The following is a 17476-nucleotide window of genomic DNA, read 5'->3' on the forward strand; positions in this document are numbered from 1 at the left end:
AGGAGTTCAACTTGATTCAGCCCGTATTTAACGGCTTAATGGATTTAAATGAACATTATCGTCGATCGTTTAGTCTGTATTTTCCTTTTGTTCATAATTTTATCCCGGAATATTTGTAAATTAACATAGAGGTTTTTGCATAAAGGCAATAGGTACATGTTATATGTTTAATTTTATAATTTAGCTCAGGATAGTTTATTGCTAAAGTCTTGTTTACTGGTGGTGTTTATATTACTGCATTATGTAGGGTAATTTCAGCGAATGATCAGTAATTTCATCGAAAAAAGCGAAGGAGGCCTAATGGTGGTAGTTAGTTTAACTAGTTATGGCATTATTCTGGTGGATGGGGAAAGGGACTGATGATACGCCTACGTTAAGGCATATTATAATAAAAGTAATTAGAAAATAAATTGCCGATAAGGATAATAATGATAACCCGTTTATAATGCGATTATTTTTACATCTTTACTAATATAACCTGATTCGGGAGGACCAGTCGCACTAAAACATTTTAGTTCGGAACACAGATATCTGTTTCTCGATCATTGATTTTTTGTAATAGACAAATAGGTAATTAGCCTACGCCTGACACAATCTATCGACCTTTTGGGTCAAAGGTATGCCAGTTTTCTCACGATGTTTGCACACAAACTGATAATCCATTCCAATCCGGCTGCACTGCCGGGGATCGAACCTACGACCTCAAGGTGAGTCGGACGTTGACACCACGACATTTATTTATTTATTTATGAACCAAAACAGATACATCGATAAAGTAAAAAGTAGACAATACAACACAAAGTATATAAATCAGACAAACTGAACCCCATTGGCTCTGACGATCAAAATAATTTAACATAAGTGAACGATATTATTCCCTATATCCTTATAGCGATAAGGGAACTATTGCTTTTTTATCTATGTTTTAAGACAAATATGCACGCCATTATGTGTGGCAGAATTTGCAAACTCTATATTGTACATAACATAAAATTTTTGTACCATATTTTGCGTACCGATAAAATAGTTTTTATCGTAAGAAATTGAACATAATAGTTAATAAATAGAATATTCAAATCGCTTTATAACTCTTCATTAGTTAACAATGTATTAACGATTTTATCCCAACCGTCAAAATTCAAGGTTAAAGATTTGCACAAAAAACGATGATCACGTGGAACATTATTCCAAAGATTAAATAATATCGGTATCAAATAAGTACTATAATTTATAATTTATTTCGGTTATGTTACAAATTATTCTTATTTTAGAGTGAGATCTCTTAATCCGATATAAGTTTCGTTGGGAACTTCAACGAAAGTCGGACGTTCAGGTCAAACGAAAACAAAGCAGTGGTTCCTTAATATATATATATTCATATAACTAATTAAATAACATAAATTATTATGTGACGTCTATGTTTATATGGCTGATTGTGCGGTATTGTTTTGTAATTAATCAATCTGAATGTACCTAACACTAGCAAATAAATGATTTATTTATTTAAGAAAGAGGAACTGTATCTAACAATTATTAGCGAAACACCTTATATAACTTAAGGAAATACAAGCTCCAAACGCTATCTCACAGTACAAGCTAGATCTAATTTGTACATAAAATTTTCCCACGTTCACATACATAACCGTTGACCTGAGATTTGAAGATTTTTACCCAACTACGTACATGTTTTGAAGTTTCTACGTTGCCTCAAGAAGTTTTCCTTCACCGTTCGAGCTAATGTTACCCGGGGATGAGAATTCCACGTTAAAACTACTAGGCCAGCACGTCTGCTTTAATTATATTTACTTCCTATACAATATATCCTTGCTTTTTTATCACTATATTTTTTTCTACAGTAAAGTACACAAAAAAGGGTGAAACTTTACATCAATTACAATGTGGGCTACATTGTAATTGATGTAAAGTTTCACATAAGCTACAATAATTGTAGCTAAGTAGTAATATAATCTTGACTTGATTTTCTACAATACTAGTGAATAGTTTAAACTAAGGTTTTAACATTTCATTAACAGTCTTAGTATTCTATAATGTTTTGAATTTTTTTCACTATAATAATTTAAATAATTATATTTGCATGCCTGTCTGCTTTTTACTGCAAGCTGAATATAATTTAAAAGTTAAAGTTAGCAAAAAGGTTATATATATAAAAAAAAAACATGTATAGTTAGTAACTTTTTTTTTAATATAATGGCAATAGTTTTGACTTTATAATTAGTTCTTTATCGATCGGTCAATTCATGTTCAATCAGGCATTGTGATAAACTCACACGGCTCAAACCTTGAGTATTTGCGCAACCATTCAATGGATTGTTAAGTAACATTATATTATCCAACTGTGGTCATGGGAATTATTCTGCTTTGCTACTAGAATCAGTCAATATGAACAGTATGTGTTATGTTTACGTGTGTTTTGGCGCGAATTTGAAATTTACTGATTATTACAAGAAAAGTAGAGTACAATATTAAATTTCACAAACATACATGAATAGATAAAAAAATATATGAAGATAACTATGGATATTCAGCTATGCTAGACTGGACCTAGCTCGTTTATCTATACTATTACTATATAATCCAGATCACTGTCGCTAGCGGAAGTCAGCAGATAAAAGTTACCCCTTTAACTTAACCCCTAGTCTGCCCTTCGTTGACTTCAGTGAGTTTTCGTCCTGCCCTACGAGCTGCTTTCCTCATTGCAGCCAAATCCCAGGTCTGAATCAAGACTTGGACGCTTTGTTCTAGTTGTGATGAACTTTGCGAAACAGCCCGAGTTGAACTTTCAAGGACTTTCAGACAAACATCTGGAATCCTTTTAAAAAAAAGGGAAAGAAAAGTCGGCGTACCTCTATCATTCGTAAAAATAACTGTAAAAGAAAATCATATAACGATAACTCTATCTAATTTTAGTTTAGTTATTAATCCCTGAAATAGGACGCATCCAGTAAAATGGATGTAGATTTTTTTGCCTAGGCTCGTATCAAAAATCCTCAAAATCCTTTGCTATAAAAAAAATGTTCAGTACATTTCCATACTAAACGCATTAAAATCTAAAAAGATTTAAAGAGAAATTTAATTTGGTGAAAGGTAATTTACTCTAAAACACCGAAACGCAGTATCAGTAGTAGTAAGTATCAATAGTCGTAATTATTAAATAAAAAATCATGCATCAAATCGTTTTTCGTTCGTTAAAAATATGACAATTTACATGCTCACACTTCAAGTCAATCAAAAAATATTTCAAAAGTTATAACTACAAATAAAGGCATTAAGTTAATTACCGTAATTTTAATTAGAAAAAATTATGCCATCATATGTGACCCAGTTTTTATGCTAATTGGTTGAATTAATTACGGTGACTAAACAAAAATACAGTACTACAGCCACGATACATCGTATAACTGGGGGTATGGCAGGTAAAATAACGCGTTTCTTATTAATAGTAAGTAGGTGATCAGCCTTCTGTGTCCACATCTAATCAATTTAGGAGGCCAATTGCACGGTCTGGTGCAAGCTTTAGTTTGTTTGTAACTTGTTCAAGTTGACTGTCCATTTGATGCGCAGCATCTATCGACAAGTCTACAACTCACTCATATACTATATATACATATAGAGGTATATTTAAGAATATGAATTACTTACATACAACTCCGCTGGCTGTCAAATAATTAACGATTTAAATACAATCATACATATGTAATAGCAATGGTGATAAAAATCCAGTACCTTTGACTTCATTTGTGGTATAGAAAAATACGCCTTTTTTATATTAGTTATGGAAAAGGAATGTTAATAAAGCCTTTGTAACAGGAAATCGCGTATAGGTTAATAAGCAGAATGAGTTGTAATGGGATTGGAATCCTCCATGGGTAATCTATCAAAGTGCATCATAAACTAGGTCGTACGAACACCTCATCCATTAGTCCTGTATTGTTTGTATTATGCATAGTATAATATTATTTTCTCATCACGTCAGAATTAATAAAATCCCGCCAATCCCGCTATAGATTTGTGTTAGTCATGTTCTATTGGTATTATACGTATATGCAAAAATAGCCTATATATTGTGGAGGTACAAGGCTATGATTTTACCGTGTCTCGTCAAGGGTGCCTCCAGCGCCTTGCGATTTTAGAGTGAAATTCAGAAATGTGACTCCCGTCAACATACGTCTACTCCCGCTGACAGTGCAGTCTCATTTCTGAACCTCACCTTTTGTGCCCAGTTACCACAAATAAAGAGGTTTACATGGGACTGGCAGTCTTGCTGGAGGACGCGTAATGGATTACCCTAAGATTAACAAAATGATATAACTGTTGCGTAATGTGGCAACATCTATTTCGTATTGGATAGAATTAATATTCAAATTAAAATATATTCTTCAATACTGTAACAAAACGTTTATGCGGAAAATGCAATAAACGAAAAAAATATAGGTAATGTATGTTTTTCACCGTTGCTTGTTGTTTTTAACAAACCTTTTGTATTGCTACTATTTATTTAGTCATTTAGGAAACAAAACATATACTATACTATACATATACATCTATATAAAATAAAAGTAAATAAAACATAAAATTAACACATTGGGTATATTCACAAAAAGTTTCACTGATAAAAAATAATATACAAAGCAAAACAATGCAAAACATGACAGCAGAATTTTATTTAAGTAGACAATACAACACAAAATGTATAAATCAGGAGAACGACAAACATACTAGTAGCTATAATAAAGAAGATAGATACATGGGTTAGAACATTAATAGTTGGTACATCTAAATTACGGTCGATAGATATTTATTTAAATAAATTATCTCTACACAAAGACACAATTTACCATTACCATATAGCCTAATAAGTAATTTAAAACTAACCTAATATACTAAAAAGGGAATTTAACTTAAGAAAGTGTCAAATAACACTATTTACCGTCTCTATTAAGGAGAAGACACACTGTTCTTGTGTACTTTTTACTCACTTACAACTGTTTAGCACTTAAAACTAGCACTCACACTAATTCACTAATTAATATAGATAATTTGTGAATAAAGAAAAGATCGCTTGAAAGCGATAAGGTTGCTAGTAGCCCTTTTCATTTAATTGTGTCAATTGTATTATATTTCTGAAGGCAACGAAGTGTTTATAAATAACTAAATAATTTAACGCCCAAATTAACGCAGAAAGATTGGTTTTTTAGCTCCGAATCAAATCTAAAAACTGCTATGTTGCAACGTTTTCATTTAATGACGGTTCGTACGAACTAAATTAACTCAATCACAAGCTTAAAAGCTATAATTAATGTATACAGCTATTTCTAAGTTGTTCTAATTCATGTCTTAATAAACTTTATTACAATGATTTGTAACATCTACAATCGTCGTGGCCTAGTACACGTTTCGCACTGATTCTTCGCAACGAGAGAATTCCACACTTTTTGTTACACCGACGCATATTAATATAACTTTTTGTATTCGTTTCTATAGGATTTGCAATGGACCGGGCTTAAATGATATTGAATTAATTTTCACCTGCACTTGTTAGGTACGTTGACCGAATCATTCGTGTGGCAACAGGAAATCTGGAGCTTAGGAAACTCAGATTGGTAAAGATTTATCAAAATACGATTATTCCTTCAGGAAACACCTACATTCATTTTGAGAAATGATGCCGAAAAATGATACAACTTAACGTCAATACGATAATGTTTTGACAGCTTAAAGGTATCTCTTTTCTTTGCTTTTTTACTGTTATACGAAGTCTATTCGAAATATAATCGTGTAATATAAATAATATAATTAGAAATATAAAAGATTTAAGCTGGCACCTGGTATGCCTCAAAAGCTGGCGCTTTGTTCGCTCAACGAATAAGTATCGCGATGCAGTCATGATTTTAAATCTGTTGCATTTTATTTGTCTTTAATTATTTTTATTATTACTATGTAAAAAAAAATGTATATACACAAGTAGTTCCATCGTTATCATTGTAGGAAGTATATAAACCTGTCTATGATCAAATTATAAAGATGTAAGTATGGAGAAGTCAATCAGAATGAAGGCAGACTAAAGTACACTTTCTAGAAACATCTATAATTTGTATATAAGTAACGAAATACAGCGAGGAAATGCTGCCAGCATTTAAGGTACACTGCCACAGATACAAAACATTTTTAATTTGTTTTAATTTTCTATTTATCAATGTTTAATTATTTTTACTACGTATGTTAAGCATATTGTTATTACTGTATATTTGTGTGTTGGAAATACATTTGTACATGATTAGATGTTAATTTCAAATCATTTGTTTAAATGACATAATGGGCACAGCGTTGCAACAATCGCTGACGTACGCGCTTTCGTGCTCACATTGCGTACGTTTTTGTTTAGCTAATTAAAATATAAATAGACCATTTGCATGTCAACATTTCTACGTCAAAACACTGATTTATGCTTTGTTCTGATTTATCTATCAAATGGTTTAAATAAAGCTGTATCCAATTTGATAAATGCTAAATGTGACAACGTTGTGAGGGTGTCAGAACATCAAATCAATGGCGATGGTCCCGCAGCCTCCTTGAATGGAACCTCCGCCGGGCAAACAAAAGACCGGGTGGCCGCCGACCGACGATATCGTCAAGGAGGTTGTCTCCCAGTAGATACAGAAAGGATGTACTGGAGGAAAATTGAGGAGGCCTACGTCTAGAAATTTATCAAATAAGAAGGCTGATGATAATAGCAATATAACAGAACAGTGTCGCCGAGTATATTTTTTATGTAACAAACCGATAGGTAACATTTGATGCTAAGTGATACTGCCGCCAATAGACACATTGCCATGTGGCCCTCAAGTTGGTTGCCGGCCTTTTAAGGCTTGTTACACCTACTAAATTACCTACAACTATAGGGGTGAAATTTAGAAACGAATCTTTTAAATATTTTTGACGTACGGGCGACAGACTTAGAGTCTTCTGAATGCCCTAAGCCATAATAAGTTGAATGTTCAACTTTGCAAACCTCAAAGAGATAAAGACAAAATATTCTGTAAAATTTAAGGTATATAGCACAGTTAATAATCCAAGCGCAGTGTGAGAACCATACATTTGTAAAACGCGATGATATGATGAGAAAAACTTTTGTATTGATCTTCATAAAAAAACATATCCCAGAATATAGGAGGTGTAGGGGACATCTATAAAATTCCTTTATTAACAACAACATTTACAACATTCGTTCTGAAAAACACAAATTCAATTAGTTATACAATGTGTTCTGTGCTTTGTATAAAACCTTTATAGTGTTTATTCACAAAGAAATAAACCCGTATGACAAATATTTCGAGAATAATTCATGCCCGTATCATTGTTAATGTGTGTTTCAATGTTACACTTGTTTAAACAATAGACGTAAAAACCCGGTTCGTTTTTCTTTATGAAGCTTGGCTCTGCCACTTACAATAGCTTAATTACAATTAATTTAGCAAACAAAACATATTTTTTATATAAATTTAAATGACAGCTTAGAATATATAGTATTTGTACCGGTGATTCGAGAGCTGGGGCTTTCCTCGCTGATCGAATAAGTATTGCAATGCTGCCAGCGTTTAAGGTACACAGCCACAGGGATTTTAAATTTGATTAATTTTTTATGTCTTTAATTATTTTTATTATTACTATGTAAAGAAAAATGTACAAACTCAAGTAGTTCCATCCTTCGTACTATATAAACCTGATTATTATCAAGATGCAAATATGGAGAATTTAATCAGTATGAAGGCAGACTAAAGTACACTTTCTAGAAACATCTATAATTTGTCCATGTCAATTTTATGTTAAAAAAAATGTACATATAGAAAAAGATTTTTGTAGAAGTAATTTCCGAGAAAAAAAAGGAAAGTTTAATTTTCTCTATTTTATTAGTGGCTTCCGTAGCGATGTGCGTTTAGAATTTAAATGTTGTCCCATGGGGATTAGGGGCAATTAAACTGAAAGAGATTGTTTGATTAAACGTTAGTTGTTAAAATTTAATTGAGTTTCTTATAAAAATACAAAGTTTCACTTACACCTACAACACAATAAAATGTAGGTACCTAGGAACAATGTTGGTGTACTCAGCACAAGAAAATACTCCATTCTGGATACGAAAGTATCTTATTAAAATTTCTACGACGCCTGGTCACTCTCGGAAGCCTGAGATCGCCCTCGAAGGCGAACGTATCGTTGGAGTTGGGCTGACTAAATTGAACAAAATCTTCAAGCATTTCGTAATAATATTTAATATTTACTACTAATATTCCTAGCTTGTTGACGCTTCGGTTGCAATACCTTGAAGCTGAAGTTAAGCGTAACTAGGATAATATTAATGGCCGCTAGATTCACTAAGGTAGGAATTTAGGGAAACTAGGCACGGTATATCTACGCTTGTGTAAACATAAATGCCCTAACTAAATAAAACCGTATCAATGAATGTGAAAACATTTATACCCCTATAGTCTACAAGAACTAATAAAGACAACTATTACGAATTGTGCGCAAATAATTAAAAGAATATTTACCGAAGCGTTAAAATGGAAACAAAACCAATTAAAAGATACAGATCGGATGGATTTTATACAATTTCCAATAGCGATTTACGGCTCGTTGGCGAACAAAAATTTTTAATCGGACTTTTTATAGGAAAACATTGTAATATGAGAAATTGTTTCTTTATTCATACGTTATTTCATTGCTACCCATATTTGTTTGAGAGTATACCCCTAATGGGATATTCTTTATTATCACGTTAAGAAGAATCACACTAACCGTAAATTATATTTGTTCTTTTAAGAAAGAAAATAATTCATCATTAATAAGAATTTCTAAGGTTTTAACGGCACATGGCAAGAGGAACAGAAAAGTGGAGCAATGGCAAAAGAGACAATTTAGAAGGTGTATAGACCATTATGGAAACATCAGGTGTTACATGGTGGCACAGTGCAGACAGAAGTGGTGAGATTTGGCGGTGGCCTTTGCCAAACAGGCCACACAGATATCTAGAAGTAATAAGAGGATAGATAATATAAATGTAAACTATCTGAAATAAAAGGCTTTTATTATTATTATATAGGTTTATGTATCAAAAACTTTAAACGATTTGAAACGCTTAATTAAATTAGCGTTTACGTCCCATGTAACCGCTGGGATCTGTATAAAATATATGTACAGCCTTTTTCAATATACGCTATTAGCCTAAATAAAACCCATTATAATGAACGAACAACAGAATACTTGCCTAATTCATACGAAATTACAACAATATTTCGTGTCTTAAACACTTTTGGGAAATAGAAATTATATAAGATTACAAAACCAGAGAGCGTTGACGTCACGTGTAAGTGCAATGACCTCGGCCAATGTTAATGTCAGCTGTACCACACGAATGATAGATTTTACTATTGTCGTAAATCTCATAGTTAATGAAATGGTGTGGTCTAGCAAAAATTATTGATTTATTTATTTATTTCGCTAACAGCTAACATAAATTCTAGTAAAAAAACAATTATACTAAAGATATAGCCAAAGATAGAATACATAATATTTACCATTTACTAAATGATAAATCAATAAAAATTCAATACATTTAATCTAATTTGGCTGTGTTGTGTGATGGTGTAAAAGTAAAGGGTTACTTTTGTGTTGTGTTTTATGCGTATTAGTATTGTGTTTTATGCGAGTAAATGACTGATTATTTAACTGATACAAGGAAGAATATTTAACGCGATCAGTTTTAAATAGTAAATGTGGTCAGAGAGAAACTTAAATAATTATGAAAATATTCAAGTTTATACAACATTGAGTACCAATTTTTAATCAACTTCCGAAATACCGAAGGAGGAGGTTATCAATACGATATTATTGTATAAGTATTGTTGTCTCTAAAAAAACACTATTTGCATCCTAGTTATTGTTTATATTTTAGCTATAATTTTTTGTAACATAACTCAAAAACTAAATTTACTAATGTAGATAGTGTTTGTACCACACCTCTTAACTCCATAATCTGGACAAAGTGTACGTAAAGCAAACTGAGGTAACGCAACAAATCAAAATGCATAACAGGGTTGCCAGCTGGCTACCGATAAAATACAAGAATAATCTTTATTAAGCCCTTGCGAACTTGTTTTCTCCTTACTTAGCAGCAACACAGCAAGCAACACATTTTGTAATTAAGTTTTTATTCATATTGGTCGTAAATTTATTGTCAGAGGACTTTTTCGAGGAAAATCTGATTAAAATACTTTATCTTATTAATTATTAAAACACTTAGCATCCTTAGCTTGGCGATTGTCAACCTATTCGAGAGTTAGAACCACCGAACAATTTCTGAAATGCACCTTTAACACTCGCCTTAACTACGAGCGAGCTAGTAAGCAATCAGACTCAAAAACAGACTCTCTTAGGCAAAGAACACTTTTTATTTTATTTTATCTTTGCTCTCAATCATCACGCAGATTATAAGGAGGGCAATCGGATAATTAAGAAAAAATGTTACTGATACATGTGTGAAAAAAATAAACAGTACAAATATAAGAATCTTTTGTCCAACTTAGATTTTGTTACCTTTGGAGTAGAGACTCTTGGGCCGTGGGTTTCAAGTGCACAGTCGCAAATTAAAGATTTACGGCACCTGGTACAAAGTACTGGTGACTCCAGATCTGATGCTTTCCTTTATAAGTATCGCAATACAGCAAGGAAATGCTGCCAGCGTTAAAAGTACACTGCCACAGGGAACAAACGTTTTAAATTAGTTTTTTAATAATTTTCATGTGTGAAAATAACATGAGAACTTAAGAAGGCACAGCAATAACTAGATCAATGCTTCCTCACAATCGAGAGGCCCGCAACATCGCAGCACACAACTTACGACGTGACTCATTGTATTGAAGAAATCGCATGGGTCCACCAAGCATTCGCGACTATACAATGTGAATACATCATTATGTATGAATAAGGAAATTAATAATAGTAAAGAATTAACACAGACTCGGAGAAAGGTCTATATGAAGTTGTTGAAAATGTCCACCGAATCATTTTTGATCACAGTTTTATAGTAAATACGACACAATCAGTCAGTGCCGACCCTACGTAGGTGAGAGGCGATGCAGTGAAGCGGGTATATTATGAACAATGCAAGACGAGTGTCATGTTCCGTCGAGTAGATGAAAGTGAATACGTCCGCGTTTTCATTATGCATACTAAACGTACGTAGAATAATGTATGAGGATTATTGTTGAGGGAAATTAATTGATATCCTGCAACAAGGTAGTAATATATTACATGCTTTGTGTATTTTATTGTTACGAAAACCTTGACAGCTTATAAATAGTACCTCAGAAAAGGCAAAAGTATCACAAATCAGTAAACTAGTGATTCGTAAAAGAAAACACACTAAAGTGTTAGATAACAAAACTTCCTATGCGTTGCATAGATGCTCTGAAAATGTGGTGTTAGTTGAGGATTCCCTGAACACCTAAGGAAACTAACATGGCCATACTAAGACGGTTACGGGTAAAAATCGTCTTTCGACACTTTTTACCAACTCATTACCACTAATTTTTTTTTACATCTAACACGAAGAGATTAGGAAAACTTATCGTTACTGGCAGTGAAGACTTGATACCCGCTGGATCGATCAAGTAAAGGTCCTTTACAGGTCTTTCCATAACCTAGGCACGGAGGCTTGCCAGGACATGATAGGGAAGAGGGGAGGTTGTGCGGCGCCACTAACTGACTGACTGAAGAGTGTGACTGAAAAAAAATGCGATCTGTTTGTATCCTAGATCGTCCCTGCCTGCGTCTACTACATTAATTTACATTTTATATATTTTAAAAATATATAAAAAGGGTAACGATCAGCATAAGTAAAAATCTAGTAAAATTCGCAACCTCCCCACAACATATAAAATTTAGTACATGATTCGGAATTCTTTAATAAATCATGTGAGAATGTGTGTCAAGCAGAGACGAAGGTGTACTGTTCCTCTAACCTCATGGGAGGATTCTCAGTTGAGAATCCCTAGCTTAGGTTAGACTGGTTAGTCTAACTACCGACAAGTCCGAATTCCCCAGTGGCTAAGGTTGAGAAGACATAGGCTTAGAGAGAGAGAGTTTTTTTTCTTACTATCTAACTTTATACCAGTTTCAAGGCTTGAGAAGTTGTATATATCATCAGCGGCCGGAACTTCGTCAGCGCGTTTCAGGATATGACGTCATCGCAGCATAAGCGCAGATTGTAGATGTCGCTACACATGTAATGACAGAACTAAACCTTACTTCGTATATATATATTCGAAAATGGTACTAAAATAACTTCAAGGGCTTAATTAGTTACCTATTTTAAACGTTCACTTAAATCAGTCAGCAAACTGTTATAGTAATTAAACATGTGTAGGTACCTGAAGTTCTAACTTTACCCTTTTATATGTTACTTGAGTTAATGTCCGATAACACCTAACCAATGCCATAGGACATTAAGGACGCCCTAGATGGGGGGTCCACGGTGAGTCTCCATCGCGTTCGGTCTCGAGCCTCGTACTTCTCCTCACTCCAAGTCTTTCCGGCTCTCTTTGCAAATTCAAAATCAAAAATTATTTATTCAGATAGGTACACTTATGTACGACAAAAAATATATAAATGCTTTTAATTTTACATCTACTGCCAGTTCTCAAATCAAGGGCGTAGAACGAAAGAGAAGAACTGGCAATAAACTCTCCGCCACTCTTTTTGCCCCGTCTGCAACTGTACGACGCCAGATTTGCTTGCGACGGCTTTGCTTTCGGTTTTCCTGCAGCCTGCACAATCAAGCGCCTGCTTGGGGATATGATTAGGATCTCATTGGAATGCCTATCCATTACCACTTGCGTTGTTTCCACTGCTGGTACCTAAAGGGGCTAGTTAGGGATCTTTTCGGGCCAGTAGATACCCAGAACACGGAGAAGACAGCGGTTGACGAAGAATTGGAGCCAGCTTTTATAAGTAAAGATTTATATTATTAAAAAAAAAATTAAAGTCTAAGTTAATTTATCGCCTGTCTAGTGAAGATTTCACGGGTTTATGATTAATGGAGGAAGTCGTTACACAAACCAGTGGTTACAGAGCGTTCATTGTGTTGAATCATGTGCTAAATATCTTCAAACCATTACAAGTAGGCACTAGACTAAAGGGTCATCAAGTCCATGTTTTGCTAAAAACTTTATCATTTAAATAAATCTTCTTTATCGGATATAAACTTTATATTTAGTATTAGATGTAGCTTATATTTCATCCGATATAGTTTTTCTCAATCAAAATTTGTCTATTTATTATATTCTCCCATGGTTGACGCTTAATTTCAGCGTTTATGCGTACGACAAAATTTTCCCGCTTTTTAACCCGCTTAATTGATTTAAACTTTAACCTCGTCTCGTAAAATAATGTATACAAACAAACGGCAATGTATAATTTTATTTTATTTATACTCAAACATCACACATGTTAAAATGAGGACAATCAAACACTTATGAAAATATTTTAGCAAAAATACACACATATGTTACACGTGTGAAAATGAAATGCGAACTTAAAATGGCGCAGCGCTAACCAGATTCATGCAACTCCCGAGTCGACTTTTTATATCGAATAAGTCATGGATCCGCCAAGCGTCCACGAATTTACAAAAAACTATGTAAATACATAAATAGGAATAACATAGCAAAGATATCAAATATCATCAGCTTATAATTAAGACTAGGTACCTATTATTACACTGTACAGACTGTACAGAGTTTCAATCTCAGACAAGAATAATTATTCAATAAATTATTATCTGTAATATTCGTTTTTAAATATTTATTGATGGACACACCTTTTCCTCTTTCCGCTAAGCTCAATTATAGCGTCTATAGTGATGAGAGGAGTGGTACAGTTACCCAAATTAACTGTAATTATTTAGTTAATAAGCAAATTCAATACTTATCCGTATTTATTATAAAACTAAGGTACTTAAGAGGAACATTTATATTCATTTTAGCAACACTTTTCAATGAAGATGATATCATACTATATTAGAATGGAGTTATGTCTATAAAATTTACCATCGAAGTTATTAACATATTTCGTATATTCAAAAATGATTTTCTCAATTCCAGGTCTCACTATGAGGTGCCAGTGACCGTGAGCAGCGGGCGTGATCGTCCACAATGACATCTGAGCGAGCCATCCCACACCTTCGCGACATCTTCGGGCTCAACCAGCAATACGAAGCCAAACAGACGTTCGACGAACATGACGACAAAACAAAGAAGTCCAGCCGTAAGAAAAAAGATGATTATCGGACGTACGCCAATGGCGACGTGAAAACCCTTGAAAGACATCTCAGTATGAAGAAAACAATAAGGAAAAAGATTATGCGCGACCTGCAACAAGCGTTCGTCGAAGACCCTAACGAATTTAAGGTCGAAAACACAAGTCCGGAAAAACTAAAGGCTGAACTAAGCGCTGAAGCTGTGAAAATAGAGAAGAACGTGAAGAAAAGTGACCCAACGTTCCTGGATATGTTGAGGGGAGATACCAGGTCTGAAGAGACGAGGGAAGAACAGCCGACAGCGGAAAAGTCGAGCTTTTGGCGGCGTTTAACTATGAAGAATAAGAACAAGAGATAATCTGTGAGCCAACACCGTTGTGACGTCACTCCGTCAACCCAGCGCGTATTTGCTTTTTACCGATATAAAGTTCATCTATAATGATACACAATTTAAAATAAAAGTCCTAATTAAGGTCACATTTAGCGGTCAATAAAAGCGTAAAAGCAGTTCTAATGTGTTTCGAAATTCAAGGTCTCATCAGAATAGCTGCGAACCTTTGATCTTGACTCATTTTGCGTCATAGTTTGGATAAAAACAGATATAAAAACATAATATTTTGAGGAAATATATTGTATTGGATGACACGAATGATATTAATGAAAAGCTTTATGGCTTCATATAGTGCCATGAACTTATTTGACCCGGTATATTTATCTTCAGTATTTTATACCGGATCAAATACGCTAAGGTGCAAAAAAATACGAAACAGGAGTTTCTTTATTGTGCAATCTAATTGCGTTTGCAATTTCCTGCACCCCTAGAATAATATTTGTGCTTAAATATGGCTGACAAACTTCCTTCGATCTCAAGGCTATCAACAAAATTTAAAATTAGGTATTTACGTGAGATTGTTCCTAAAGTACATGTATGTGCATTTATACGATTTGATATAAAAATAATTTAGCATTTTCTACAGAATTCCATTTTGATTTTTACTCGCATACCTTTGAAAAGCGTGCTTACATTCTGGTGCTTTATCTTGTAAACACTGCCATTTCAAATCTGATACAAAATCCTATCGGGAAGCTCCAGTTTGTAATTAAGGTTTTTATGTACATATGTAAGTTTTATATATGATATTCTGTATATCTTTTTCTATATCTCCCAACAGCTTAAATAATACTAAGATTCTTGATATCGTATACCTACTTAATATTAAAATATAGAAAAGTGTACTTATGTATAAAATCTTAAATATGTATAAATTAATTTAAAAGTCTGATCTGTTGGACTCATGGCCGTATTCTGATTCATAAATTAAATTGTCCCTTAGTAATTGTTAAATCTAAAGAACAATGCATGTGCAAAACGATATTGCCTATAAACGTAGTTTTTTTACTATAAAATACTTAAATTTCTAGAAACAGAGTACGGCTTTAATATTGTGTTTATGTGTGTGTTTTACCCGCGTATTAGCCAGGCTAGACTTAGCGTGGTCAAAAAAACTTACGCATGTAGGTACTATTAGTAGAAAAAAAAAATATGAACGACTCCGCGCTGGCTATCTTATTAAGCGGGACATAAAACTTTCTTTTACGTCAACTATTTTAAAGCTTAATTGACATATGACATATTATTTTGCAATATAGTTCAACAGATCGACACGTGCATAATATGAGATTCTTTTTGGTGGGAACTGGGAACGGAATGACGAAATATCTTCGGCCATTGTTACTTAGAAAATGTCTCATTCTATATGTGATGTAACGTTAAGTGTACTAGTTAATAAGTATTTCGTAAGTGCCCCAATAACACAACGACGATGTCCAAAACTTATCTATCTTCTTAATAGACGCTTAGAACAAAAGTTGAGTTACGCTAATAGCTGTAACATTGTTAGCTGTTTTGAACATACCGTAAAGATAGAGTTCAGGTCTTTTAAGGACTCCATTTAAATACATTTTCTTTCCAACTGTAGTTTCATAATAATTTTAAAAACCCTTATGATGATACAAAATTTGTCTACTTCTGAACGACCTTGTTTTTGACAATTGACGAACTTAGTTACGAAATTATCTATGAAAATTGTCCAAACGTCACTTATGTGATGTCTTTTAGATGCAAGCATAAACACTATAGGTACCACATATATAAACAAAAAATCAGATATTATATTCAGAACAGAGGTCCATTTCTTAAGTTAATATGCAACATAATTGATACATATTAGTTTTTACAGCAAGTAATAGTTTTTGCTTCTGTTTAGTTTTAAATACACCTACCGTTTACTATATATTACGTGAACTATTCGATGCTTCGATTTAACGTATTTTTCGTTCCAAGGGCTCGTCATTATATATAGTTTCCAAGTAAATTATTAGATAGTGATTGTACTGAAACAAATCTAGTAAGAAATATAACAATGTGAATCGGGCTTTAGTGTAAGGTAGGCGTGGAAATTCCTTGTTGTGACAATTTTATTGTAATGCAATATTAAAATAATTTTACATATTTAATGCGAGTTTTTTCTAAACTTCCCTTAGTCGTAATGTTTTCATTACTAAATTACATTAAATAATATTTAAATTTAAGAGCAAAAGTTCAGTCTCTCTGTTTGACACATTGCCAACATTGGACTTATGTACACGGGTTCTTTACAACCCTTTGATTAACTCTGCAAGTGAAATTTGCGCTCCACGAAAGAAATACCTATTATATTTTCAGCCCAGATTCAAAGACCCCAACACCAACTCTTTTTCATATAGGAAAGTAAGTTTTTCGTAGCTACTAATAAACAAAAAAAATGTACCGGGAAATGATCCCATTCCACATTTTATAAACTTTAGCATTCTGAATCGTAAAGTTGGGTGCCAGTTATAAATAGAATAAAAAATCAAGCGCCACCTACATTAGGGAAAAAGAACTCTTAGACCAAAACGGCGATCAGCGCCATCTAGTGAATGGCTAATGAATTTGATTCAAAGGAATTAGCAGTGAATGCCTGTATGGCTTACTCTTTAGATACCTACTTTAAAAATAACTTTTCATAGACATATCGCATTTAATCTTAGGCAAGATCTGAGACTAACGATGTTCTTCAACATTTTATTTAGTGAGTATAATATGTTCACTTTCGATTATAT

The 17476-nt window shown here is 33.4% G+C and overlaps 1 protein-coding gene across 1 annotated transcript in view; it reads left to right on the forward strand.

Annotated features, from left to right (window-relative positions):
• The window catches only part of LOC123714268, a 49391-nt gene extending 32542 nt beyond the window's left edge, over nt 1-16849 (forward strand). The window contains exon 3 of the mRNA XM_045668474.1: nt 14178-16849. Within this exon, the coding sequence (XP_045524430.1) occupies nt 14229-14690 (462 nt within the window). The 5' untranslated portion in view covers nt 14178-14228 and the 3' untranslated portion in view covers nt 14691-16849. The remainder of the gene's footprint in view (nt 1-14177) is intronic.
• The last annotated feature ends 627 nt before the right edge of the window (nt 16850-17476 follow it).

The sequence above is a fragment of the Pieris brassicae genome, chromosome 9, assembly GCF_905147105.1.
Source record: "Pieris brassicae chromosome 9, ilPieBrab1.1, whole genome shotgun sequence".
In the NCBI taxonomy this organism is placed as follows: domain Eukaryota; kingdom Metazoa; phylum Arthropoda; class Insecta; order Lepidoptera; family Pieridae; genus Pieris; species Pieris brassicae.